At 42.4% G+C, this 11,305-nt stretch overlaps 2 protein-coding genes across 3 annotated transcripts in view; both read left to right on the forward strand.

The window, feature by feature from the left end:
- Positions 1-55: 55 nt before the first annotated feature.
- Positions 56-9,455, forward strand: LOC103476659 (zinc finger protein ZIC 4-like). The gene is made up of 2 exons (XM_008429137.2): positions 56-1,297; positions 4,915-9,455. The coding sequence occupies exons 1-2, from the start codon at positions 775-777 to the stop codon at positions 5,535-5,537; spliced, it is 1,146 nt and encodes a 381-aa protein (XP_008427359.1). The 5' UTR covers positions 56-774; the 3' UTR covers positions 5,538-9,455.
- A 610-nt stretch (positions 9,456-10,065) lies between these two features.
- Positions 10,066-11,305, forward strand: part of pcca (propionyl-CoA carboxylase subunit alpha) — a 14,065-nt gene continuing 12,825 nt past the window's right edge. The window contains exon 1 of one of the 2 annotated variants that reach the window (XM_008429139.2): positions 10,066-10,243. In XM_008429139.2, the coding sequence (XP_008427361.1) occupies positions 10,190-10,243 (54 nt within the window). In that variant the 5' untranslated portion in view covers positions 10,066-10,189. The remainder of the gene's footprint in view (positions 10,244-11,305) is intronic. The other variant, XM_008429140.2, reaches the window with a different exon arrangement.

An 11,305-nucleotide genomic window follows, 5' to 3' on the forward strand; every position in this document is an offset into this window, starting at 1 on the left:
TATATAAGATTACAGACACATGCAATAAATCAGATTATTATTGAAAAGTCGATTCATGCGGGAAGTATCACTAAGTTAAACATAAAATACATTAATTACACCGAGATGGTTGTTTGAAAGCCTTTGTTTCTGTTAATTATGATCATTTAAGTTTAGAATATTCTATCAGACCAATAAAAACTACTTTTAAAAACAGAAATATGGATTTTGTTAAAAAAAAATGGGGAGGCGGAGAAGGGCTTAATAACTGATTAAAGGTTATTTTCAAAAGGTCATTTTAATCTGGAGAACGAGACTCAATCTGGACTTCTAATTTATTACATACGAGTGTGGACCTATCCAATACGTCTACAGTCAGATCTGGATTTCTGCAATAGAACATATTAATGTTTAATTATTGCGCATCTGTATATATGTTCAAGCAACTAGTTAGAAATAACTAAGGTTGAATTTAAACTCTCTGGGAATGTTAGGAAGAAAGAAAAGTGGGACCGGAGGGGGCGAGGAAAGGAAACAAGGACGCTCCTCCGCTGGTTTGGACCGCAGCCTGCTCCATTCCTTCCAATCCGTTCACCTCCATTCACAGTAAATAGAAGCATGGAGGCTTGACTCTCGGGATCTAACGTCGAACAGCGGGGGGTATAGACGCTGCCGCATGCGCTGTGCGTGAAACTACACCGCCGGGAGAAAACAGGAGCGCAATAAGCGCATTGTCATTTATAATTTAGTCATTTTAGGAAAAAGGAGGAGTGTATTTGGGGAACGGAGCGGAGCATGAAGCGGATGGCCGTGGTGGCCAGGCACAATGGCCTCGTCTCTCCTTTGGGGAACAACAACTCCGGGGCTTCGAGCATCGTCTCCCCACCCCAAGCGAAAGCCACGAATGTCTCCGCCTGTACTGACACTCCAGCCGGGGGTGGGATGGACGGCCTGCTGGATTTCTCCAAAGGCCCCACCGTGAAAACCGAGCTGGTGTGCAAATGGACTGAGCGAACTTCTTCGAAGCCGAGGCTCGGGCGGACGGCGACGTCCGTCTGCGAGCAAACTTTCAGCTCCATGCCCGAGCTCGTGGACCACGTCACCAGCGAGCACGTCGCGGCGGGGCTCGAGAGCCTCAGTCATGTCTGCATGTGGGACGAGTGTCTGCGCGGCGGGAAGGCGTTCAAAGCCAAATACAAACTCATCAACCACATCCGCGTGCACACCGGGGAGAAGCCCTTCTCGTGCGCGTTTCCCAACTGCGGCAAGATGTTCGCACGCTCAGAGAACCTCAAGATCCACACGCGCACGCACACGGGTAAGCTCTGCTGCTTCTGGGTCTGTTCACGGGGTGACACCGCTGGCTTGGCCGGCCGGCGGCGGGGCGACGGGGCGGGGGGAGTTAAATCCGTGTCATCCGTACAGACAGCGGCTTCCTGACACACACACAGACACAATGTGAGGTTAATAAAGATAGCTCTCAGTCTGCAGGGATCCCCCCACCCCTCCATGTCTCTAAAGGCTGAGTCCCTTTTGTGGACACCCTTCCCTCCACCGTCTCCTCGGTTCCTGCTGGAGCCCCGGGTTTGAGGAGTCATGCAGGGTGAGGGATTAACACCCAGCAGGCTGCTGAGGAGGAGGTCAGATGGGGTTAAAGTGAAATCTGACTTTTAGTCTAGATGGATTTTTACTCTAAAGCTCTTTTTAGTTCTTTCTGCCTCTTTGAATTATCTGCAGTAGCTCTGTGTGCGTGGTGAACACACTGGTTTAGTTGGACCGTCAAGCCTAGAAACTCCTCTGAACAGACTTCTCTTTCTGAACCAGTGAGTTTATTACTGAGCAATAACTGTTTTTAAGAGGGAACATTATTATGACATCATTATAATCTCTGCATGAGTAGAGTTGTGTTTTCCTGCCTGGTGTGTGTGTGTGTGTGTGTGTGTGGGGGGGTGTGTGTGTGTGTGTGTGTGCGTTCGTGCGTGCGCGCGCGCGCGCGTGTGAGACCCAAAACATATTTTAGATTTGAAATAATTAACATAAAAATATGTAACAATTATTTTCAAATTAAGTGAACATTAACATCACATGCAACCCGGATATTTAAAATCCCTGTGTTCAGTCAGGCTGCAGAACCAGGTGATGAATGGAGTCTGGATGTTTAGCCTGAAGCAGTTCCACTGGGTTATTTTTGTGAAATTCATCGTTAAAGCAGATAAACTGAGAAGGAACTTCCTGCAGACCTGCACAGAGAGACTTTTTGAATGTAAATACTCTGTGTCATCATCAAAACACAGAGTTTTGATGATGACAAAACTCTGTCATAAAAAAAATTTAATAAAAATAAATTATATACAGGTCCTTCTCAAAAAATTAGCATATTGTGATAAAGTTCATTATTTTCCATAATGTAATGATAAAAATTAAACTGTCATATTTTTGATTCATTGCACACCAACTGAAATATTTCAGGTCTTTTATTGTTTTAATATTGATAATTTTGGCATACAGCTCATGAAAACCCAAAATCCCTGTCTCAAAAAATTAGCATATCATGAAAAGGTTCTCTGAACGAGCAGTTAACCTAATCAACTGAATCAACAAAGTAACTCTAAACACCTGCAAAAGATTCCTGAGGCTTTTAAAAACTCCCAGCCTGGTTCATTACTCAACACAGCAATCATGGGTAAGACTGCTGACCTGACTGCTGTCCAGAAGGCCATCATTGACACCCTCAAGCAAGAGGGTAAGACACAGAAAGACATTTCTGAACGAATAGGCTGTTCCCAGAGTGCTGTATCAAGGCACCTCAGTGGAAAGTCTGTGGGAAGGAAAAAGTGTGGCAGAAAACGCTGCACAACGAGAAGAGGTGACCGGACCCTGAGGAAGATTGTGGAGAAGGGCCGATTCCATACCTTGGGAGACCTACAGAAGCAGTGGACTGAGTCTGGAGTAGAAACATCCAGAGCCACCGTGCAGAGGCGTGTGCAGGAAATGGGCTACAGGTGCCGCATTCCCCAGGTCAAGCCACTTTTGAACCAGAAACAGCGGCAGAAGTCTCTGCCTGGACTGGACTGTTGCTCAGTGGTACAAAGTACTTTTTTCGGATGAAAGCAAATTTTGCATGTCATTCGGAAATCAAGGTGCCAGAGTCTGGAGGAAGATTGGGGAGAAGGAAATGCCAAAATGCCTGAAGTCCAGTGTCAAGTACCCACAGTCAGTGATGGTCAGGGGAGCCATGTCAGCTGATGGTGTTGGTCCACTGTGTTTTATCAAGGGCAGGGTCAATGCAGCAGCTATCAGGAGGTTTTGGAGCACTTCATGCTTCCATCTGCTGAAAAGCTTTATGGAGATGAAGATTTCATTTTTCAGCACATACTGGCACCTGCTCACAGTGCCTAAACCACTGGTATTACTGACCATGGTATTACTGTGCYCAATTGCCCTGCCAACTCTCCTGACCTGAACCCCATAGAGAATCTGTGGGATATTGYGAAGAGAAAGTTGAGAGAAGCCAAGACCCAMAACTCWGGATGAGCTWAAGGCTATCGAAGCATCMTGGGCTCCATAACACCTCAGCAGAGCCACAGGCTGATTGCCTCCATGTCATGCCGCATTGAAGGCTACAAAAGGATTCCTGACCAAGTATTGAGTGCATAACTGAACATAATTATTTGAAGGTTGACTTTTTTGGTATTAAAACACTTTTCTTTTATTGGTCGGTTGAAATATGCAAATTTTTTTGAGACAGGGATTAAGGGTTTTCATGAGCTGTATGCCAAAATCATCAGCATTAAAACAATAAAAGACCTGAAATATTTCAGTTAGTGTGCAATGAATCTAAAATATATGACAGTTTAATTTTTATCATTACATTATAGAAAATAATGAACTTTATCACAATACATGATGGTTCTGGGTTCAAAACACAGCCTTGGGACTTTCTGCATGGAGTCGACTTGTGGGGGGCGGCAGTGTTTTTTCATGAGGTCACAGAACCCAAGTAATAACAGGTCAATATTTCATGTTTAATATGAAATATTAAATAGCTCTACAGTCCAGAGCTGCAGGTTTCAGAGTCGTGATCTAGCGGATCCACTGGGATCCTGTCTCAATACGACTGAAGCTAAAAGAGCAACACCTTCACTTTGATTCATTGTTGCTGTGTTTCCTTTACAAATGTGCACAAATCTTTGTCTAAATTCCACAAAGGTAAAAAAAACAATAATAAAATAACAAAAAAACTTATTTTTCAATTCCAGTGTTTCCATCAAATAAGAAATTAAATTAAAGTCACACGCGAATAAGCTTGTTCACGTGACAAATCATTAAAAGGCATGCTGCAGTATCATCCTCAAACTGCTTCCTGTCTTCTCCTTTTTCGTGTTTTGAACCAGTGGCAACATCCGGTTGTTGATAATGTGACTTGTGTGATATGAAAAAAAGTGTTTCCATTGAAGTTTTGTATAATAAACCAATAAAAACCCACTTCATTTTAGAGCCGAAGCTTTTTCACAAAAAACTATTTTTTTATTTATTTTTTTTAAATTTCGAGTAAATGAATTTATTTTGGAAATCACTAATTGCACAATCATATAAATAATGAAAACACAGCTAGTGACCATGTATTTGCGCAATTTGACATATCATGTGAACAAGCTTATTCACGTGTGATTTTAATTGTGTTTAATGGAAACACCGCAATTGCAAAATTAGTTTTTTTCAACATTAGCGGAATATCGACAAAGTTTTGCGCCCATTTCTAAGGGAAACACAGCTACTGCTAGTCAATGCTACACTGCAGCCCTTTCAGTGTCTTTTTTTCCAAAAATGATCTCCGGATGTTTATTGTGTCCCAGTAATATCATGAGCAAGAAATAAAAATCCAAATACATACTTGCATCTGAGATCTCAGTGAGTGTAACATTTGTTTTGCAGGCGAGAAGCCATTCCAGTGTGAGTTTTGTGAGAGGCGCTTCGCTAACAGCAGCGACAGAAAGAAGCACTCGCAGGTCCACACTGCTTCAAAGCCCTACGACTGCAAGGCTCTGGGCTGCACCAAGTCTTACACCCACCCCAGCTCCCTGCGCAAGCACATGAAGATCCACGTCAAGTCGTCGCCTACCTCTGACCACCAGGACTTGTACAGCTTTGGCCATCACCACCTCCAGCAACCTGTCCTCGAGCCCCTCGACCTGAAAATGAACCACTTCACTTCGTCGCTTGCCAACAGGAGTTCTCATTTCCCACTGTTGACCACTCACCAGTTAGATCTCAGCTCTAGCAACGACGTAAGCGGTAAGGTGTTGCTGCGGAGTTCGTCTCCGGTGGCCATGCCTCTGGATCTCTCTCTGTCGGGCCTCAAGAGCCAGCTGAGCCAGAAGCAGCAGAGCTCCAGGACCCCCCGGCGGAGCCAGCGCTCGGTGAACCCGGCCTTAACTCAGCTGTCAAACATTAAGGAGTGGTATGTTTGCACGAGGACTACAGCGCCACACTTTCCACTGCTTCACCCAGACCACATCAAGACAGAACGCAGCGACGAGGACGACTACGTCACGTAGGGCATGGGCGATGGTTGCTTCAGTCAGAACAAGCAGCTGTTTGCTCCTTAATCAGTGGCTCCTGGTCAAGACTTTCATCAAACATCAAGACACTTATTGTTTCACTAAACAACCCATCTCTGAGATATGTGGACGAAAATGTGGCGTCCAAAACAATGGCAGAAAGGTCACCATGAGATTCTGAAACAAAGTTTTACAGCTAATACGGTGGTTTTGTTAAATCAAGAGTACCCAAGGATGTTGCTTCCTAGAACTATTTGAACAGGGTGTCTGAACTTTAGAACCAGTCTAAGGGCTGTGATGTGTGAAGCAATTTCAAGGGCTAAAGCGACAGCGATGAAACAAGCCAACAGGCAGCTCAGCATGTTCAAACAGCCGACTTATGAAGTGCAGGGCTGTCAGAGCTGTCGAGGGTTTAGTATTCTTCAAACAAGCTGGTAGAGGTTTGGTTTGTTGCTAAAATAGTTGGAACCAGCTGGTCCTGCTGCCAGCTGGGATTTCTTCGACATGTTGTTAGAAGAGTTGACGAGCACTTTGTTTGAAGCAAACTGAGGCCTTTAGTAACAAAGAATGAGTGGAAACCTGGTGGCAAGTGGTTTGGCTGCAGTTTGTCTAAGAATTCAATGCATTCTGTACGAGTTCCCTTTCCTGTAGTAGAAAAATTCAACATCGCCATGAGCTTGTCAGAAAAGTAAATACATTCTTGGGGTGGCGAAAACCAACAAACCAATCAGAAACACCCTGAATCAATCCACTTCACCGGCCGCTCTGCTGGATCAGCTCATTGTGAATTCAGTAGGATCATTTTTTAAGTTGCTAGACCTGGAAAATACATCAGCACATCATCTTTTAACAGAATTAAAAACTTTCTTCAGCTCATGGCATGAACAACTTGATAAGTTACAGCAAATCAGGCAGATTGATAGAGCTGACATCCAAGGTAATGCTGCATAAGAACACGGATATTGTTCTGCACTAAATGTATTGTCTGTTAAAGCTGCAGTATGTAACTTTTGTTGAAACGTGCACTATGACATGGCAGTATGTTCTGAGACACATAATCTGTGAAAAACTTTAGCTCTTCTGCCCTCTCTCAGTGCTATCTAGTTACAACCACTCAGTCAGGAGGCGGGTCTTAGTGCTGTCAAACAACCTCTTTGTGTTGCTGCTTCACCCCGCCCCTCACTCCCTCTCTGCTCTTTGCTCAGCTGTAGCTTCTTCCTGAAAGCAGATCCTGCTGTGAATGGCCACAGATGATGGCAGATAAATGGTTTTTCTGTAACAGTAAGTTGTTTCTCTGGCATTAGCACATTGAGCAGCCAATACATGAGGTTGATTGACAGCAGTTAGACCCTCCTCCCGGCTCTGATTGGTTGTTTTTTGTCAGAGGGATGTAGTTCTTCAGACAACATTAATAGCTCAAGGAAGGAGGTGGAAGATATTGACCTTTTTGCAGATTATCTCATATTATGCTGTAATGACATAGTGACAGTTTTAACAAATACGTAAACAAACATTTCTTTTCCTAAAAGTTGCAAACTGTTAGTGAACAACACAAAGTTATTCACTAACATGGTGTTACATCCCACCGATTCTCCCATATGTTTAGTTTGAGTTGTTTTAAATGGTTAACTTAAGATAACAAGCCTTTCACCATTCACAAGATGTATTTCCAGCAAGCTCATGGTCAAATGACATCTTTGTAAAAAATAAAAATAAATATTTTTGACAGTACCTATACAAAACTTCACTTCAAAAAATCCAATCTTCAGGTCCTACCAGTGGCTCAGCGACCTGTGTCTGGTTACATTCCAGTTTACAGCTCAGGATTTCCAAAATGGCCACCAATCTTAACTCACAGGTGTCTGCGCTAGATGAAGTAGAGTGGGCAATGAACTGGTGGAGAGATATTAATTTTGTATATGTGGAAGTGTGATCATTCTTAATTGTGAGTGGCAAGGGGCCTATTTACTTTCTGTTGCTCCAGCTTAACTTCTAGCGAAATGAGTGCACTTACTTCTCCTGGAGGACGTTCACTTAGTTTTACTTGGCAGCAAAACGAAAGAACAAAAAAAAAATCTGATTATGAAATAAAATCAAGGAATCCCTCAATGTTGTATAAAAAATGTAGAATCATCCTTTTATTTGCTGTTCTACAAAAATACCAGTGCAGAGTCAGACCCAACTCTGACAATGAGTCTGCATATCGACCTGATGAGCCATCATGTTCCTGGTTGATTCACAAAAAAACATGTCCACAAAAAAATCTAAGCTGAAATAGCTAAATATAGCAGTTGGAATTAATAAAAAATAGCTGAAATAATTCCTAATATGCTCAGTCTAACATTTGGTCTCAGAACAAACCAGATATGAAAGTTATAAAGATTGAAAGTTAAAGCGTGATCTATACACACATGTCTTCTACATCTCAGCATCATCTGATGGTGTTGTTGATTCGGAGTTGAGGGGGTCAAAGTTGATCCATTACTGATCAATCTTGGGAGTTAGAGCTGTAATGACCTTGGGATAAAAGCATAACGTCCTTAACAAATTGTTTCCTCACAAACCTTCTCTTGTCATAAATCGCTAATCAAGCAACAATGTGCGGCAGTTGAAGATGAAAGGGATTAACTGTTGAGTCCTGAATCTGCACTGAACAAAAATAAATAAGCTAGAACATTTGTTTGGTATCTTGCCCTAATGAAACAATAACTGCCTTAAGAAAAGAAGTATCTTTCCAGTTACTAGGGATAGGGGCGTTCCTAAAGGAACAGGACAGATTCCAGTAAATGCACTAACGCAATAAATGCACAGGAGGACCTCAGCGTTTTGGACCCTTTATTCATTCTACCAATCAAATGCAGAAGAGGTTTGGAGATGATGAAGTCAGTTTTCAGAGGATGATAATCCATCTGCCCAGGAAAGCAGATCAACTCAAATGTTCTTAATCCAATTGTATTCAGTGGATTCAATTCCTCCTAAAGTCAAGCTGTTAGAGGTGGGACAATGTTCTCAGTATTGAGGGATTCCATAATTTCTGTATAAAAACATGTGCCATTAATAATAACAGTATCATTTCATGTTCGGAGTTCTGTTTCGCGAAGCCAAGCGTTGAGCTGTCCAACCTCTGGCTTTAGGCCATATCGGTAGTTTTGGATCAAGAACCCTCCAGGAATAGTAACTTCATGTTGCTCCAAAGAATAAAATGTTTCAAACGGTCAGCTTGGCGTCCAGACCCAACTGGATGTGTTGATGTGACAGACTAGCACTTCCATGTAATTCCCAGACTGAACTGGGATCACAACTCGAACCTACCAGAGTTTCTCTCTCAGTTTTCAGACGCTTTCTTGTTTTATCCGAGATGTTCTGGCTCAGTCAGATGTTCATGGTACTGGCTGTTCTGTCCCCAGTAAATTGCTAAAGTTAAGGAAGTGGCTGAAACGAATGATGGGTAAATTCCAGTGAAGTGAACCTGCCGTATAGAACAAGCCTTCAGATCATCAGACCCCTCTCAATTCCAATTACTGTGCGACAAAAATGAGAGAAATAGAATAAAGACAAACGATTGGACTTTAAAAAGTTGAATCCTGTTGCTGACGAATGTTTTTTATAAACATTTATTGTCTTTTTTTTCCTGTTAATGTCTTCTGTTGTCTTAAATGGCTCCTGGCTTCAGCCTTTGTATGCATTTTTTTATGGTAGACTGGAGAGGTTTGTTCTGTATTTAGATGGATAGCATCCGGAGTGACCTGGTCAGCCCTGGCCCTGATGTGGTTGCAGATGTTCTGCAGCTCTTCTTGAAAATGGACAAAGGTAACGAACACGAGTGAAACAAAGACTGTCTCTAGTGACATTTTTCTTTGTCCTTTATTATCATTCTCAGCACATTCACTTTGAAATAAATTCAAGCAGAAAACATGAGGTTCCGGTTTATTTCAAGAGAATATCACTGTTAACATCTTGATACATTGAAAGGTCTGTCTGGGATTCTGAAGCGAGGTTCATGTAGACATTATGAGCAGTCAGTATCTTCCCTGCTGTGGATGAGTCTTATTAGTTTGATTATTTTGCAGCTAATGGCCAAGACAAAAGAAGTGTACCATCCTCATATCTTGAAAATGCCCACTCACTATTATCTGACTTTAAATCACTGGTGTTTTTGCAGTACATATATTTATTCAGATAGACGTCTACATTTACAAGCTGGAACTTGGTCCGTAACAAGTGGAAACAAAGTTTATAGACTGAAGCAAAGGAAAACTGTCCACTAGATGAAAAACGAGGAAGTTTCAAAATCAATTAAGTCTACACTTGTATCTGGCCAGCAACTCCGTCTGGCTGTTTAGTTCTGCTCTATTTTCATTCAGTGTATCTATTGCTTCACCAACAGATACACTGATCCTCAAAAGTGTTCACACTCTGTTAAAAATTACGTTTCTTACCTAAAAAAAAATGATACCATGATAATTCACTTAAACTTTTCCCATGTTATGTTTATTTAGTTTATTGTACAGAGTCTCCCGACTTTCCTCCGTCGGCTGAGCGAGTACAGCCGATGGAGGGACGGGTTTGAACACTTCGAAGCTCAGTCCAGGAGGGGGCAGTGATGTAGGCTCTGAGAAAGCTCAGAGAAGAAGAGAAACTTGGGCAACATGGCGGTGTACAGACAGGCAGTGTTCCTGGACAGGCTGCTGTTTGCCGTGAAGGTGAGTTTTCCAATAAGTGACTGACAGAGTCGGGGTGGAGGCTCAGTCCGACCGGAAGTAAGCACCTAGAGAACTGCAGCCGGCTGTTCCGCCACAAAGATTTAACGCTTTAACCTCCAGTAGTTGATGGCAGCGGCTGTTGTGCCCGTTACACTGATGAGCATAACATTATGACCACTGGCACCAGCTAATTAATCTGGACATTTCAATGTTGAAGCTAGTTTTACAGAGCAACCCTGCCTGTTCGAGAATAAAGCTTAGATTTAAAAAAAAAGTGTTTGTAAATCAGGGGGAAAAAAACCTGAACTGAAAATTGAAGACATCTTCATTTGATTCAGTGTGAACTTTCTTTCTGTTGAAATAATCAAGTTTTATTAATATGCAGAAAAGCGAGTTTCAGTAGAGGATGCAGCTCATCTGGTCCACAGCTGGCTGAAACAGGGGAGAATAGTATTAAACACACACAAGTCTGGTGGGAAAGAAAGCTGAACACGGCAGTGATTTTAAAATTATTTTCTGAAATGTACCAAGTTTTGTCTCGGAAAGTTAGCAGTAGCAAGCTACCACATGATGTGTTTGAAAATATTTTAATACACTTTAAGTGTGTAATGACATGCTGTCATTTCTTGGTTCAGTTCTAAGAATATGTGAAATAAAACATATTCTGGAGCACATATTCATACCCAAAAACATGTTGGGTGCCTTAAAGGCCTTGTGCTTTGTGTCGCTGTCTCTTTAAAAACTCTTATCTCTTTCTGAAACTCCACTTTCAGGAAGCCATCAGTACATTCCTCCTCTATTAATCGTTTAAAAACATTTTTACCAGCTTTGCACTGAGAAGTAGCTTATATAATGAGCTCAGCAGATACGCAGTTCCACCAGGTGTTTGCTAATTGCTGCATGCTTGTCTGAAGGAGCCGAGCAGGAGAATTGTCTGGGAGGGCTGTTCTGTGAAGCGGATGGGTTTCATCATCTGGGAACCCACTCTAACTAGAACCCGTGTGTGTGTGTGTGTGTGTGTGTGTGTGTGTGTGTGTGTGTGTGTGTGTGTGTGTGTGTGTG

Source organism: Poecilia reticulata, linkage group LG15 (assembly GCF_000633615.1).
Source record: "Poecilia reticulata strain Guanapo linkage group LG15, Guppy_female_1.0+MT, whole genome shotgun sequence".
NCBI lineage: Eukaryota > Metazoa > Chordata > Actinopteri > Cyprinodontiformes > Poeciliidae > Poecilia > Poecilia reticulata.

Coding starts and splice junctions, on each gene's coding strand:
- LOC103476659 (XM_008429137.2), top strand. CDS start 775: ATGAAGCGGATGGCCGTGGTGGCCAGGCACAATGGCCTCGTCTCTCCT. Junction 1,298..4,914: donor CCACACGCGCACGCACACGG/GTAAGCTCTGCT, acceptor TTTGTTTTGCAG/GCGAGAAGCCATTCCAGTGT.